The following is a 17,693-nucleotide window of genomic DNA, read 5'->3' on the forward strand; positions in this document are numbered from 1 at the left end:
GCTTTGAGGCTGCTTTACACATTTTTATTGAGAGAATCTGAGTGTATTAAATGCATACAGTAGCCTATGAAGTTAAGTGTATGTTTGCCTTAAAAACACGAGTTAGGTGAAAAGCATGAAATGACTTGTCCAGTGGGCGCTCAAAGAAAATCCCATGTGCGAAATTTATTTATTTATTTATTTTATTTCATTTTTAAACCGCCCATAGCGAATAGCTCTCTGGGCGGTGTACAAAAGATTAAAAGTACAAAAATACAAAATATCACAATAAATAAACTGAAACAAAGAGATTTAAAATTATAACATTAAACGCTTTAAAATGCCTGGGAGCATAGCCAGGTCTTAACCTGGCGCCGAAAAGATAGAAGCGTCGGCGCCAGGCGTATTTCTTCGGGGAGGCTATTCCACAATTCGGGGGCCACTACAGAAAAGGCCCTAGATTGAGTAACTGTCCTCCGGGCTTCCCAATGGGTTGGTACCCGGAGGAGGGCCTTAGACGCTGAGCGAAGTGACCGGGTCGGTTCATAGCGGGAGAGGCGTTCCACAAGATACTGCAGTCCCACGCCGTGTAAGACTGTTAGTGTGACCTTTGCCATAGGCTTTTGATTACTTGATGCTTCTGTAGCTTGGACTGAAACCACCATTTATATGCCTCAAAAGTAATCTAGAGCTCTGCTTCATAGAAAACTGAATAATCTAATAAAGCATGAAGTTCTTTCAGCTTTCCTCACTTTCCAGTCTCTTCCTTTCTGGATGTTGGTTTTCTGTAAGTTCAAACAGTCTATATATTTTTTATTTTTCGAAAGCGTTTGAAGCTGCATATGTGGTTTTATTCCCTCTCCAATTTCATCCTTTTTTTTAGTGGCTATTATGTAGCTGATATTGTTAAACATTTTTTGGGCAAGGCATTTATACAGGCATAAAAGCTTAAAATACTTGGGCATAAACCCAAGTTTGATCACATTGGGACAAGCAAATGTTGTGTACTGAAAATGGATAAGAGACGTCACTCATGTAACCTTGGAACACCTGTAACGTTCAGGTAGAGAGTCTGACTAGGTTCCAGAGAGCTAATAGGTCACATAAAGGAGTCATGTTAGCCAATGGAATTTTGATTCCCCGCCTTCAAATTTGAATAGCTGACTGTGTGTCATAACACAAGCTAGGACTGAGATGAGTGATCCCAGTGGATACAACTATGCTTTGGTAAGTGCCACCAATAAGTTGTATACAAAAGCGGTAAGGACAGCAAAGAAGCTCTATTTTGCTGCCTCTATTAGATCATCTTTATGCCGCCCAGCGGAGCTTTTTAAAGTCGTGCGAGGGCTCTTACACTCTGGCCCCCACGATACTATGGAAACATCTGAGACCCGCTGCAACGAAATTGCTGGACACTTTCAAGATAAGATCGCATGTATCCGCAGGGACCTTGACTCTGATGTTGTGACAGATGATTCCATTGAAGTGTCCGGAGCACGGCCTTGTCCTTCTTTATTGGATGAGTTTCAGTTGGTGCAGCTCGAGGAAGTGGACAAGGTGCTTGGAATGGTTCGGGCAACCACGTCTGTTCCGGATCCTTGCCCATCTTGGCTAGTGAAAGCTAGCAGGGCTGGGACCACCGGTTGGGCCAAGGAAGTGGTTAACGTCTCCTTGAGGGAGGGAGTAGTCCCTGGTAGCCTCAAGGAGGCAGTAGTGAGACCTCTTTTAAAGAAACCCTCCTTGGACCCAGATAATCTGAATAACTATAGACCGGTGGCGAATGTCCCTTTTTTGGGCAAGGTTTTGGAGCGGGTGGTTGCCAGCCAACTCCAGGCGCTCTTGGATGAAACCGATTATCTAGATCCGTTTCAATCCGGTTTCAGGCCCGGTTTTGGCACCGAAACAGCCTTGGTCGCCCTGTATGATGACCTTTGTCGGGAGAGGGACAGGGGGAGTGTGACTCTGTTGATTCTCCTTGATCTCTCAGCGGCGTTTGATACCATCGACCATGGTATCCTTCTGGGGAGACTTGCGGAGTTGGGTGTCGGGGGCACTGCTTGGCAGTGGTTCCGCTCCTACTTCGCGGATCGTCACCAGAAGGTAGTGCTTGGGGAACATCACTCGACACCATGGACTCTCCATTGTGGAGTCCCCCAGGGATCGGTCTTGTCCCCCATGCTTTTCAACATCTACATGCAGCCGCTGGGTGCGGTCATCAGGAGTTTTGGAGTGCGTTGCCATCAGTACGCTGATGACACGCAGCTCTATTTCTCCTTTTCATCTTCCTCAGGTGAGACTGTTGATGTGCTGAACCGTTGCCTGACCGCGATAATGGACTGGATGAGAGCTAATAAACTGAGACTCAATCCAGACAAGACCGAGACATTGTTGGTGAACGCCTTCCCTGCTCAGATGGTGGATGCTTACCCTGTTCTGGATGGGGTTACACTCCCCCTGAAAGAACAGGTACGTAGTTTGGGGGTTCTTCTCAACTCTTCCTTGTCTCTCGAGGCCCAAGTGGCCTCGGTGGCACGGAATGCGTTTTACCATCTTCGTCTGGTAGCCCAACTACGCCCTTATCTGGACAGGGACGACCTTGCCTCCGTTGTCCACGCTCTGGTAACTTCAAGATTGGATTACTGTAATGCGCTCTACGTAGGGCTGCCCTTGAAGACAGTTCGGAAGCTTCAGCTGGTGCAGAACGCAGCTGCCAGATTATTGACGAGGACCAGTCGGTCTTCGCATATAACACCTGTCCTGGCGCGTCTGCACTGGCTTCCTATTTGCTTCCGGGCGAGATTCAAGGTGCTGGTTTTGACCTATAAAGCCTTACACGGCGTGGGACCTCAATACCTTGTGGAATGCCTCTCTCGCTATGAACCTACCCATTCACTTCGTTCAGAATCTAAGGCCCTCCTCCGGGTACCAACCCATCGGGAAGCCCGGAGGGTGGTTACGAGATCTAGGGCCTTTTCTGTGGTGGCCCCTGAGTTGTGGAACAGCCTCCCCGAAGAGGTACGCCTGGCGCCTACACTTCCATCTTTTCGGCGCCAGGTAAAGACCTTTTTATGCTCCCAGGCATTTTAATCTTCTTAACTTTTTAAATCTTTTAATCTGTATTTTAATTTTTGTAGTATTTATTTTGTTTTTGCTGTGCTTTTCGTTGTTTGTTTGTATATGTTTTTGTATTTTTATTATGATATATTGTATTTTATTTTGTTTGTTCACCGCCCTGAGAGCTATTTCGCTAAGGGCGGTATATAAATTGAAATAATAAATAAATATAAATAAATAAATGAGGATCACTGAAATCTTTAGTTTGGTTATCTGTGTGTATATGAAATCTGGCTTCCAAACAGTAGAGGGGGAGAGTTGAGGGGGAGCTGCCTACCTTGACCAGTAGCATTGCGCCTTTCATTTTTAAAATTTATTTTAACATAGTCTGTGAGAATGGCAGTGGAAACAGCAGACATCCCTTCTCAGCAGCCTTGCTACCATGTTTGTGACCATGATATTCCCTGACTGCAGTGTTATTCCATGGCATTCTGGAAGGAAAATGTGGCAGCTGCTACGAAAACTTCTCAGCAAGGCTAAATTCTTAAGTCTTGCCTCCATGTCTTTCTCTTTTCTCTTCTATTATTCTTCTCAAGCTCATAATCCAGGCATTATTTTTGATTCTACTCTACATTTCTCTATTTTTATCTTATATTTCTAAGGTGTAGTACTATCAAGAGAAAGAATACAATGTTTGTTCTTTTTCTCTTGAATTGGTTATTGACCTCATTGGCCTGCCTCTGTCCTCTCTTCTTCCTGTTTTTATTTTTTATTTCTTTATCTTATTATTTTTCCTTTTTGTAACCTTTAACATGTTGTTCCTCAGTTTTGTGGACTTCACTGGTTGCCATCCCTCTTCAACATTAGAATTTTAAATTGTCTTACCTCTAAAATTGGTTGCTTCTCATCTTTCACCCTCCACAAAATCTTTTTTCATCTCCTGCTCTTGATGAATCATATCTGTGTTATGCCCAATGTCACGGGTAACTATGATTATGCAAACCAGGAAAGGGAGGAAAAAGGAGGGTGAGAGTCCACAGTATGTTGCCAGTTTTCCAAATCATGGTTGGAATGACTGAAAATGTGATAACTAAAATGACCCAATTCAAGATGTTTCCACGATTGAACTGCTTATCTGTGTTTATGTATCCATATGTTAACTAAACCTGCTTTTTGTTTAGATCCTAACCAGGCTCTTCGGCTTTGTTTGGGCAGTACTGCTGTTGGAGCACAGTATGGGGCTATATCTGCTCTTAGTATCAACAATGATTGTTCAAGGCTTCTGTGTGGCTTTGCAAAAGGACAGGTAATAATACTGACATGCAGCACAATAACATGCATGCTTACTCAGAAGTAAGTCCCACTGAGTACAATTGGACTTGCTCCGAGATAGATGTGCAAAGGATTGCAGATTATCCATGGCTGCTAGCTATGATGGCTACGTTCTACCTCCACTGTTAGAGACAAGTGAAGAAAATTCTACATCCATTTTATTCAATTAATAAACTTTACATTTTACTTCCTAGTAGAACTCTCAAAGTATATAGATATAGCCACGTCCATGATTTTGGAAATTGGGAGTAAGCTGATTTAGAACTCCTTCTCAGTCATGTTGGCTCAGTTAGTGAGAGGAAACTTCTGTTTTTAAGCTGGCAGACAAACACTGGCACAGTTTAGGTATGATCTGGCAATTAACAGAATTTTGTGGCCTTCCCCACTCTTTGCTTCCTTCCCCCTTGGCAAATGCACTTCTCCCTTTCCTTGTTAATAATAACTGTAGTTTACCATCATGTCTGTACTAGCATAATCCTAATGTTTCTTTACCATAATTAGTTTTCAAACCACAGATTGAAACTGGGATCTAATCCTCGTTTCTGCCTCTAGTTTGCTCTCAAAATGTGGTTAGCAGTAATTTTGTTAATTAGTAATTATGCCAACTCAAATCTTGCTATCAGCATAGCTATCGCTAACCAGGTAAGAGAGCTAGAGAAGGGAAGAATCTGCAAGGTGCCCCCAGTTGCCACACCTGATGACAGTGGAGAAGTGTGATGTCTGAATTGGACCCTTGTTCTCTAAAAATGTATAAAAAGATTAAAATGTATAAAAAGATTCTGTGCCTGGAAAAGTAGGAAAAAACAACTGAATAATGCTTGGTTGCACAAGAAGATGGTTTGACAGATTGCTCATAGATATCTTCGTGCTTTGGTAATACAAGCTTGTATTGAAAAAAATTAATAGTCTTTTGCTTATAGATTACAATGTGGGATCTGGCCAGTGGAAAGCTTTTGAGATCAATAACAGATGCTCATCCTCCAGGAACAGCAATTTTACACATTAAGGTAAGAAATATGTCATCTGTTCTCTTTTGTGAGCTGTGTTGGCTGTACTAAAATCTCCAAATCATGTGACTATAATAAATTGTGCATGCTTAATAACAGTTCCTGTTCTTTCTTGCCACATAATTTGAATTGCATCATAGCCGGCTTTGTTGATTTTTTTTTTGCCAGCACTTAGATATGGTATAGAATAGTGGAGAGGGGAGGCACTGGGGAAGGGGGGGGATGAGTGACAAATTGGTGTATCAAAGAAGGAATCAAGGAGTGTTGTAAGACATGAGGATAGTGGGGAGTATTGGATAAATCAGGGTTAATGTGATTTTTAAGAACACGGAATAGGCAAGTGAGGGGATGTTAAAGAAGGGAAGTTAGAGGGGAAAGACTTTGTATCATGGCAGTGACTATTGTGAAGATCTACATGTGGGGGGAAATTTAATGTTCTGTTCAGTTTACAGATGACCCAACTCTAGCAATTTGCAACGACAGTGGAGGCTCAGTATTTGAATTGTCATTCAAGTAAGAATATCTGTGTTTATTGTAAGAGGAATGCATTGTTGGAACTAAACTCAGCATTCAGTATTTTCTAAGGACTTGAAGTGCAGCGTTTCAAACACCAGGCTGTGCTCAAGATTTCAAGTTTTAACAGACTGAGGAAAAACACAAGGATATGACTTCATGAGAGGCATATATCTCTTTTCTCTTGAGAAACCCTTTTTTCATTAAATCAGAGATTGCCTCTTCAAAGACTTGGGACCACTTTGTGTGACTGGGAAGACTCGAGTTCAAATTCTGATTAAGCCACAAATTTCACTGGGTAACCTTGGGCCGTTCTCTCTCAGCCTAACCTTAGAGAGTTGTTGTGAGGATACAATTGGAGGGGGTGTAGAACTATGTACACAGCTTCAAGGTCTTTGGAGGAAGAGTGGGATATAAATGTATGTTCTTATATATGCCACCCTGGGCTCCTGCTGGGAGGAAGGGCAGGATATAAATCAAATAATAAAATAAATAAATAAAAATATAAATTGGTGTGTGTACATATGCTTCAAAGCTATGATTTGCCACAGGCTTCCTGTATGTATACACAAAATGCTGTAGAGGTGTATTAAGACTTACATACAAGTAACATGCCAGTGTTCTATAGATATGCATTTTTATGTATGGATTAGTAACATATAGTGCCTCCTGAGTTGGATTCCTTGACCTTAATTCTGTGCAGTGACTACTACTCTGATGTCGTGTGAAGCACCATACATTCCCACTACCCCCTCTTGTTTTTGCTACTTGATTCTTGTAAGATTTGATGTATTCTCTGGCAAAGCTTGTGATGGTTAAGGGTAGTCAGTCTATTTATATACTGCATTTTCCACAAATACATCTGTGCTCAAAATCCGTTACATAAAAAAGTCTAAATAAAATAGTACAATAACGATGATACACAATAAAAAATCATACTATCACTGCAACATAACACTAAAAATTCAACAAGTAAAAGTTAATTTATCAAAGTTTAAGTTGAGCATAAAGTTCACCAATAGGACCAGTCACAATAGCCAGTGATTCACATCCAAAAGTAGCCTCAAAGAAGATTAGTACCTAGCAACCCTCCCACCCACCCCCAAATCTAGTAAGGCAAATCCTGTTTAGATTTCTAATCTGTTCCACCCTGATAGATTGGGGCAAATAACAAAACACAAGCTTCATGAAAACGCCTATATAAATTATGTTTATGAGTACTTATTATAGAGCCAGAAACTACTAAATACTAGCTCTTATTTCTTGTCAGTAGTTCTCTGGAGCTGCTTCTGCAGCCAGAGTCATCTTGGAACAGTGTAAAAATATAGCTACAGAAAACAAAATCGTAAATGCTCTGCTGGTCAGTATAATTTTGCTGGACTTGCAAATGCAGTTGTTAAACCATTCCTGGAATGGTATGCAACCCACTAAAAGGATTAAGTGTGTGTGTGATATATTCATTCATTTTTCTGTACACATGAGTTGCCACTGTATATTGTAGCTGCTTGTATGTTTTTTCTTTGCTGTCAGGAGAGTCATGGCTGTGAGAACATGCGAGTCACGTTGCTTGTTTAGTGGTTCTAAGGGAGAGGTTTGCTGCATTGAACCTTTACATGCAAAGGCTGAACTGAGAGACCATCCCCTCACCCAGTACTCTCTGCTGGCAATGGCTTCCTTAACAAAGGTGACTTCTATACAAGGCATTCCATTTTAAAATAGAAAAATATTGTCAAAACACAGGATTTACATTACTTACTTTATTTGCTGCCTGCAGATTCTTGTCATTGGTCTGAAGCCGTCTTTGAAAGTGTGGATGACTTTCCCATATGGTCGTGTGAGTAATTTTGACAAATTTTGCCCTCTTATTCAAAGCACTCTGGTGATACATGAGTGTTACTGGGGCCAGCCCTACCATTAGGCAGAATGAGGAAACTGCCTCAGGTGGCAGATGCTAAGGGGCAGCAGTGGAAAAATTGTGAGGGCTGCCACTGCTGCCCCTTAGCACCACATAGCCTACCCTGTACCTCCCTAATTAGCTTATTATCCTTAGTGAAGTGGAGGATGCTCCCTTCTTGAACCAACTTCTGGTCTAGTCTGCTTCTATACAGGTGCCATTTTGCTCTTTGCCTGAGGCAGCAAAATGTGTTAGGCCAGCTCTGAGGATTATTTAGGAAAACATGCAGCCTTCCATAGTCTTGCAAGAACTTCTTCTAATGCAAGCTACACTATGACAACATTGGTGTAAATAAGAATATGGGTTGCAGGGTTCCTGCTGAGAACAGAGTCTGAAAGCCTGGGGAGTTTCTGAAACCCCTAAAAAGTCATACTGTACTAAATTGTGCAGACCCTGCAGCTGGCACCTTGTTCATTTCTGTAACTTACTTGTGATGTACTATAATTTGCAAGTTATTACTTGATTAGTTGGAAGGTGCCTCTCTGAGGGCTCCTGACTGATGGATGAAGCCTTGGCAGAATTAGGTATACCTAAATTCATTGAAAGAAATGGGCTTAAGAACACCCACTCCCGCAATAACATGAGCTAATGTAAGTTTCAGACTGATCACTGTTTTACAAAGCTTTGATGAAAAGCAAAATATTTTTCTGTATACATGGTATAAGCAAAGCTATATCATTAGTTAAATCGGTAAGTCTTCGTAAAATTTAAAATGGGTTAAAGTTAAACCAACATATTTTTTACTTTCAAATTTGTACCTTTGTTTTCTTCAGCCACTACTTTTTCCCCTTCTCTTACATGATGTTAAGAATCTAGTATCTTCTTATCTCCAGATGGACCCATCCAGTGTTCCATTGCTGGCTTGGCATTTTGTTGCTGTACAGACTTCTGTGAATCCTGTGCTTGCCTTCTGCCGAGGAGATGTTGTCCATTTCCTTCTGGTAAGGTTTATTTTATCGATCAATTTGGAGACTTCCTTTTAAAATACATATTCCTCCAGAGTGCTTGGCCATTAACAGAACTTCAGATTGCAGGATAGTAACATATTGTAGATGAGTTGAAAAAGCCAAGGTATCTAACTGTTCAATGTGATTTTCAGTTTGGTGACTATTAAGATAAATAGTAGAGTTGGAAGGGGCCTGTAAGGCCACTGAGTCCAACCCCCTGTTCGATGCAGGAATCCATCTTAAAGCATACAACAGGTGGCTGTCCAGGTGCCTCTTGAATGCCTCCAGTGTTGGAGAGCCCATCAACTCTCTAAGTAATTGGTTCCATTGTTCTACTGCTCTAACAGTTAGGACGTTTTTCCTGATGTTCAGCTGAAGTCTGGCTTCCTGTAACTTGAGCCCATTATTCCTTGTCCTGCACTCTGGGATGTCACTATTCTTTGTATGAATAGTAGGACAGCACAGCTGAAGGAAGCACAATTGTAATCAATTTCATTTCCTATGCATACACAATGTGCTGCTGCTAGCAAAACAAAAGCTGTTGCTAACCATAGGATTGGGCAATTGTGATATTTCAGTTAACACCCAAAATAATGTTTCTTGGTTATTCGTGGCTAGATCTGCCATAACTCCCATCTTATATTTTAATATATGAGTATCATTTCCCTCATATAAGATGGTTGTTCTTAATTTATTTCCTGCTATTTGAGTGGCTTACATTTTGGCCATGTTCAGATGATCCTAGCATAATAAGCTGAAGTAAGAATCAGCCTCATGCATGCATCCATAGCTACTTCACTTCTTCCTTTATGTGAACTGGAAGAGAAACCAAGAAACCACAATTTACTCTAACTTCCCATTACAGCTGAACCAGGAGACTCTGGTTAATGTCTTCCAAACAAGCCTGGATATCAAGCCAACTTTAAGGCATGATATCCTGGTCTGTTTGGAAGACATTAACCATAGTCTCCTGGTTCAGGTAATGGGAAGCTAGAGTAAACTGTGGTTTTCTGGCATATATCTCTACCTGCATGAAGGACTGAAGTGGCTGCATATGGGTACAAGATGTTCATTCACATCTCTGGTTCTTATGATTGTCCGAACTGTCTGCTTTCTTAATACTGTGAGAACAGGCACTGATTTCAAAAGAACTTGAAATTATGAAACTAGAGGAAGAGACGTTTTGTTGCCAAGGGAAAGATCAGATAACTAGAATGAACTAACTCAGTGGTAGAACATTTGCTTTGCATGCAAAGGCCCCAGGTTCATTCCCTGACAAGTCCAGATAGGATTGGCAGAGGCCCCTGTCTGAAACCCTGGAGAGCAGCTGCTAGTCGGTATAGACAGTGCTGAGCTAGATGGACCAATAGTTATACTTGGTATAATGAATGTTCCTATGAACAATCTAATTTTGTCATTAGGTTAAAAGAGATGAATCTGGTGCAATACATGTTACAAAGCAGAAGCAGCTACATCTGCACTATGACCTCATTAATTTTACAGTAAGTAACTGTATGTTTTATATTCAAGTACAAAATGCTTTTGATGCTTAAAAATAAATCTGCATTCCTTCCCTTTTTAATAGGGCCTGTACCTCCATAGAAAACAGACTGAGGAGCAACCTTATCTGCTTCCTTAAAATTCTTATGGAGCAATCCTACCCCATACCTTGCCAACCCCTCCTCCCCATTGATGAGGGTGGGGAGATTGATGGTATGTAGTCTCTCTGCTAGTCTCTGTTGGCAGAGAGGAGTACTGCCAATGGTTCCTTCAGCCTTTTTAGCAGGATCTGGGAGCTCAAGGATTCCCCAGCATAGCTTTTCTCAACCTTTGGATCCCCAGATGTTGCTGGACTGCAACCCCATCATTCCTGACCATTGGCCATGCTGATGGGCCTGATGGGAGTTGTAGTCCAACGTGTGGGGACCAAAAGATTGGAAAAGGCTGCCCTAGCATATGATTTTTTTAAAAAAAAACAGTACCCCACCTTCCTACCTGGCTGGTATGAGCTGGCAAGGCTTTGGATGCAGCAGTAGATCTGCTGTCCAACTCCTCTCCACCCCCATTTGGGATTGCTCTGTTGTTTGGTAATGAATCCCAATATATTAGTTACATTTTTGCCTCTTAAATAGTTCTCTTCAGTTGTACTCTTAATTTCTTCTGATTTCCCTTAAGTTTTCTACTTCTAGAATAAACTACCAAAATTATTATTGGAAGGATGGTTAGGGTGGAATAATCTGGATGTGGTAATATTCAGGGTTGTGTCTAGCATAGCACTATGGCAATAGTTCTATCAGCTCAAGTATTTTTCCTTATGTGATGGAACAATCTCCTCCCCCCCATACACCCCTAAATTTGTTTTGGCGGTTCCCCCAACCCTCCAGAGAAGATTTGGGGATGGCATAGGCACTCTACCACAAAAAATTAGTTTTGTTTGCAATGGCTGTGGCAACTCTGGTGTTAAGATAGAGAACTTGTCATATAAGAGGAAGGCTTTATACATCATACCTGCAATTTTCCATTTGCAAATGTATGGTTTTAGTCCTGGTGATCATAATTGACTACTCCCAGGAAAATTACATGACCTTCCTCTCTCCTTTGTTTGTAGTGAGACCCCTATCCCTATGGTTAGCTATATATTGCCATTAGCTGACGTATTTGGATACTAGGGTTTTGTAAGGCTTTTTTAGTACCCTATCCTTTTGTATTTATTACCTGTCCTTTTGTATTTATTAATTGCTGCTACCTGACAATTTTGCTTGATTTTTAGTGGATAAATTCACGCACAGTTGTGCTTCTGGACAGTGTGGAAAAACTTCATGTGATAGATCGTCAGACACAGGAGGAGCTTGAGACTGTGGAGATCTCAGAAGTTCAGTTAGTGTACAACAGCAGTCACTTCAAATCGCTGGCCACAGGAGGCAATGTCAGCCAAGCACTGGTACTGCCAAATGAGACATGTACTTAATGAACTTTTTGCTTTGATAGGAATTCTATCTGAAATCCGGTTTGTCCTGAAACTTAAACTAAATAAACCCGCCCCCTCAAAATAATGTATAGCTCCATTTTGTACAGCTGGTTTCTGTATTCTTCCTTTCTGTATGGCATGTCTGCTTGCAATTTAATTTAGCATATGACCTAGATGCTGCTACACCATAAAAGCTCTGTTTTTCTATCTATACCTTCCTTTGCATTTTATCCGTAATATTATAAGAATAGGCCTCCATACCACTACGCTGTAGACATTTTGACAAAATCAAGATTTTTTTAAACTGTATTTGTAGATCTATGGATCTTCATTTTAAAAAAAAAGACCTATGGAGACGTCTGTTTATTATGGCTACTATGTAGAATGCCACAGCAAATGTATAAATCATGTCTCCATGCAACTGGGGCCATCCACTTTGTAAGTGGCTTTCAAATGTTACTGTTGCCCTGTAAAGTTGATACCATATAGAAATATTTTTCCATGACACTGCATGTGGTCACTGTAATGTTCTAGATAAAAAATGTAAATGTACTGCCTTCAAGTCGATTCTGACTTATGGCGACCTATGAATAGGGTTTTCACGAGGCTGAGAGGCTGTGACTGGCCCAAGTGAGTTTCATGGCTGTGTGGGGATTCAAACCGTGGTCTCCCAGGGAATATAAGGTGGGGGCCATTCTGGTCAAATTCTTTGCATTAGAAACTAGATAACTGGGACATATAGGGAAGACCACACTTTTCTAAACTTAGCCTTCCTAGTGGTAATAGAGAAACCATGCTACAGTTATGAGGAGCAGACAAGTAGGAAGGACCTTCCTTTCCCTTCCAGCTATAGACACTTCAGTCTATCTCAAAATATGCTTTAAATCTCTGCCATTACTTTCCTTTGCTTTGTTATCTGGCTAAGATATCAGAACGTGTAGAAAACTGTAGCTTATATCCAGCCATTACCTTACAAAACTTGAAGATTTGGCCGTATTTGTGTGTTCTCACTCTCATTTAGTAAACCTAAACAGAAATCAGCTGACATTTCAAGTTTCTGCATTGCAAATTACAAGTCTTAAATATATCCAATCTATTTGATAATTATTAGCTGCATTATTGACCCACATCCCCGTATTATAACTACTGCACTGAACTAACATTTTCTTAACAGACCACAAATAAATGACTAAATTTCCTGCTTTGAATTTGTCACTTACTGCTGTAGAAAGCACAGAGAGAATCTACTGAATAATTGGGATTGTCTGGATTCACTTAGTTATTTAATTGCTCTGTATTCCTCATATGTCTTCTTGCTAATAAAAAATACCAATGCCATGTTTTTGTACTAAATCTAAATACTCTGTTTTCTAGGCACTGGTGGGGGAGAAGGCTTGCTACCAGTCAATCAGCAACTGTGGTGGTCAAATATTTTATTTAGGTACAAAGGTAGGTCTGGCCAGGTTCTTTTTTTAATCAGTTATTTTGACAGTTGTTACACTCCTATCCTCCTTGCAGAGCTACAGTTCCTGGGATTTCCTGGGAAGAGGGATTGATTGTGAAACCTCTCTGGAAATTGTAGCTCTGTGAAGGGCATAAGGGCCCTAACAACTTTTACCACACTTAACAAACTACTACCCAGAGGCTGATACGCACAGATGCAAAAGGAGAGTCCGGAGTTGTACGACGTACACAATAGGAACATGGAATGTGAGAAGCATGAACCAGGGAAAGTTAGACATTGTCAAGCAAGAAATGGAACGTATCAACATTACAATACTTGGCGTGAATGAATTAAAATGGACGGAAATGGAACATTTTCAATCAGGCAACTACAAAATACTTTATGCAGGAAATGAGAAATTAAGAAGAAACATGGTTGCTTTAATAGTGAGAAGTGATGTAGCAAAAGTAATTAGGAGCTATTACGCAAGGTCTGAGTCAGTGATATCAATGAGATTTAACTGGAAACCTATTAACATAACCATTATCCAAGTCTGTATTCCAACTGCAAATACAGAAGAAGAAGAATTGGAAAGATTTTACGTAGAAATACAGGAAGAAATTGATCACACACCAAAACAAGATGTTCTGATAATCATGGGGGACTGGCATGCAAAAGTAGGGAACAGAGAAGAACTAGGAATTGTGGGAAATGGGGCTTAGGTGATAGAAACGAAGCAGGAGAAAGACTTATTGAATTCTGTGAAGCCAATAATTTGTTTCTTGCAAACACATTTTTTGAGCAACCGAAAAGGTGACTGTACATGTGGATATCACCAAATGGTCAATATAGGAATCAAATTGATTATAATTGGTAGCACAAGATGGAGGAGTTCCATACTTTCTGCGAACACAAGACCAGGAGCAGACAGCGGTACAGAAGAACAATAAAGCCATCATAATGCCAAAATACAATTTAAATAACATCCTAGAAGAATATAAAGATCAAATAAGGGACAGATCTGAGGCTTTAAACTTAGTTGATAGAGAACCAGAAGAACTATTGATTTAAGTCAGAGATATTATTAGGGAAGAATGCAAAAAGACAATACCTCTAGTTAAAAAGAGAGAAAGACCCCAATGGATGACTGAAGAAACTCTTAAAATGCTTAAAGACAGAAGGAAAACAAAAGCAAAAGAAGATAGAAACACAGTCAGAACCCTAAACGCAATAATACAGTGACTAGTACGTAGAGACAAAGAGAACTATTACAATAGTAATTGTATAGGAATAGAATTGGCCACAAAAAAGGTAGAACAAGAGCCCTATTCCAAAAGATTAGAGAAATGAAAGGGAAATTTAAACCAAGAGTAGGGATGTTGAATAATCATCAGGGGAACACACTGACTGACTGAGATGAAATAAAAGGAAGATGGAAGCAATACACTGAAGAACTCTATAAAAAAGATGCAAGAATGACAGATTTATTCACGGAGGCACGTATGATGAAGAACCAGAAATTTTAGAATGTGAGGTGGAAGCTGCTCTTAAAATACTTGGAAGAAACAAATCAGCAGGAACAGATGGCATACCAATAGAGTTGCTACAAGTTACTGAGACTGGATCTGTCCAAATTTTGACAAAAATTTGTCAACAAATATGGAAAAGAAAACAATGGCCCAGAGATTGGAAGCGTTCCATATACATCCCAATTCCAAAGAAAGGGGATCCCAGGGAATGCAGTAATTATTGAACTATTGCCTTAATATCCTATGCAAGTAAAGTCATGTTCAAGGTTCTACAACAAAGGATCTTACCATATATGGAGCGAGAAATGCCAGATGTCCAAGCTGGAATTAGAAAAGGAGAAGGTACCAGAGATCATATTGCAAACATATGTTGGATGATGGAATGGACCAAGGAATTTCAGAAGGAAATCACCCTGTGTTTTATAGATTACAGCAAAGCCTTTGACTGTGTAGATCATGAGAAACTACGGAATGCTTTAAAAGAAATGGGGGTGCTACAGCATCTGTACTCTGGACAAGAGGCTACTGTAAGGAGAGAATATGGAGAAACTGATTGGTTCCTAATCGAAAAGGGTGTGAGACGGGTGTATTTTATCACCCTATTTGTTTAATGTATATGCAGAACATATCACACAGAAGGCGGGATTGGACCAAGATGAAGGAGGTGTGAAAATTGAAGGGAGAAATATCAACAATTTAAGATATGCAGATGATACCATACTAAAAGCAGAAACCAGTAATGATTTGAAATGAATGCTGATGAAAGTTAAAGAGGAAAGCACAAAAGCAGGACTACAGCTGAACGTCAAGAACACTAACGTAATGATATCAGAAGATTTATGTAACTTTTAAGTCAACAACGAGGACATTGAACTTGTCAAGGATTATCAATACCTTAGCGCAGTCATTAACCAAAATGGAGACAATAGTCAAGAAATCAGAAGAAGGCTAGGACTGGGGAGGGCAGTTATGTGAGAACTAGAAAAGGTCCTCAAATGCAGAGATATATCACTGAACACTAAAGTTAGGATCATTCAGACCATGGTATTCTTGATCTCTATGTATGGATGTGAAAGCTGGACAATGAAAAATGTGGATAAGAGAAAAATCAACTCATTTGAAATGTGGTGTTGGAGGAGAGTTTTGTGGATACTATTGACCGTGAAAAAGACCAATAATTGGGTGTTAGAACAAATTAAACCAAAACTATCACTAGAAGCTAAAATGATGAAACTGAGGTTATCATACTTTGGATGCATAATCAGAAGACATGATTCACTAGAAAAGATAATAATGCTGGGAAAAACAGAAGGGAGTAGACAAAGAGGAAAACCAAACAAGAGATGGATCGATTCCACAACGGAAGCCACAGACCTGAACTTACAAGATCTGAACAGGGTGGTTCATAACAGATGCTATTGGAGGTCGCTGATTCACAGGGTCACCATAAGTCAAAATGGACTTGAAAGCACATAACAACAAACAACAGTTCCCAGGATTCTATAACTAGCCCTCAAGGAGGCAGTTATAAAGCCCATCTTGAAAAAGTCCTCCTTGGATCCCCAAGAGTTAAATAACTTCCGCCCAGTCTCTAATTTACCATTTCTGGGCAAGGTGATTGAGCGAGTGGTGGCCAAACAGTTACAGACACACTTGGATGAAGCGGATTATCTAGACCCATTCCAATCGGGCTTCAGGACTGGACATGGAACTGAAACAGCCTTGGTCGCCCTGGTGGATGATATGAGGAGGGCATTGGATAGGGGAGAATATACCTTCCTCGTCCTCCTGGATCTCTCAGCGGCCTTCGATACCGTCAACCACGGTATCCTCTTAGATCGTCTGGAAGGATTAGGAATAGGGGGTACTGTTCTACGGTGGCTCCGTTCCTATCTCTCAGACAGTTGCCAACGGGTGGCATTGGGGGATGAGGTCTCAGACCCTTGGCCTCTCAATTGTGGAGTGCCACAGGGTTCTATCCTCTCCCCCATGCTATTCAACATCTATGTAAAGCCGCTGGGGGCCATCATCAGGAGATTTGGGCTTCGGTGCCACCAATATGCGGATGACACTCAGCTCTGTCTCTCGTTTAAGTCCTCACCAGAGGTGGCTGTGGAGACCATGTCCAAGTGCCTGGAATCCGTAAGTGAATGGATGGGAAGAAATAGGCTGAAACTAAATCCCGACAAGACCGAGGTGTTGCTCGTGGGAGATAGAAGCAGATTGGGGGATATAGACCTGGTGTTCAATGGGGTAAGATTACCCTTAAAAGACCAGGTCCGCAGCCTCGGTCATTCTTGACTCCCAGCTGTCCATGGAGGCTCAGGTTTTAGCAGTGAGCCGGGCAGCTTGCTATCAATTACATCTGATAAGGAGGCTGCAACCCTACCTTCCTGCCCATCTGCTCCCACGGGTGATACATGCCCTGGTCTTCTCCCGCTTAGACTACTGTAATGCGCTCTACGTGGGGCTACCCATGAAAACGGTCCGGAAATTACAACTAATACAGAATGCGGCGGCATGTTTGATTAAGAACAGCCGTCGCCGTGATCATATCACTCCGGTGTTAATAGATCTACACTGGCTGCTAGTTGTTTTCCGGGCCCAATTGAAGGTGTTGGCGTTGACCTTTAAAGCCCTATACGGTTTCGGCCCAGTTTATCTGAAGGAGCGCCTCCAGCATCACCAATTATGCCGCCTAACAAGATCAGCCACACAAGACCGTCTCTCGGTCCCACCAGTTAAGATGGCGAGGCTGGTGCGGACCAGAGAGAGGGCATTTTCGATTGTGGCCCCCACCCTCTGGAACTCCCTTCCTTTTGACCTCCGCCATGCCCCTTCCTTGATAGGTTTCCGCCGAGCCTTAAAGACCTGGCTGTTCAGGCAGGCCTACGGGACATCTGGGGTGGGTTAATTTTTTAATATGGTAATATTAATTATTGTTGCGGTCCTCATTGGCTTTTATT

The 17,693-nt window shown here is 41.2% G+C and overlaps 1 protein-coding gene across 2 annotated transcripts in view; it reads left to right on the top strand.

The window, feature by feature from the left end:
- Positions 1–17,693, top strand: part of VPS8 (VPS8 subunit of CORVET complex) — a 154,033-nt gene that overhangs the window by 20,123 nt on the left and 116,217 nt on the right. For both annotated transcript variants that reach the window (XM_061636517.1, XM_061636518.1), the window contains exons 8-16: positions 4,215–4,339; positions 5,286–5,372; positions 5,818–5,885; positions 7,416–7,569; positions 7,660–7,719; positions 8,673–8,780; positions 10,208–10,288; positions 11,557–11,727; positions 13,129–13,203. In XM_061636517.1, coding sequence (XP_061492501.1) covers positions 4,215–4,339; positions 5,286–5,372; positions 5,818–5,885; positions 7,416–7,569; positions 7,660–7,719; positions 8,673–8,780; positions 10,208–10,288; positions 11,557–11,727; positions 13,129–13,203 — 929 coding nt within the window. The remainder of the gene's footprint in view (positions 1–4,214; positions 4,340–5,285; positions 5,373–5,817; positions 5,886–7,415; positions 7,570–7,659; positions 7,720–8,672; positions 8,781–10,207; positions 10,289–11,556; positions 11,728–13,128; positions 13,204–17,693) is intronic.

This window comes from Rhineura floridana, chromosome 7 (genome assembly GCF_030035675.1).
Source record: "Rhineura floridana isolate rRhiFlo1 chromosome 7, rRhiFlo1.hap2, whole genome shotgun sequence".
NCBI lineage: Eukaryota > Metazoa > Chordata > Lepidosauria > Squamata > Rhineuridae > Rhineura > Rhineura floridana.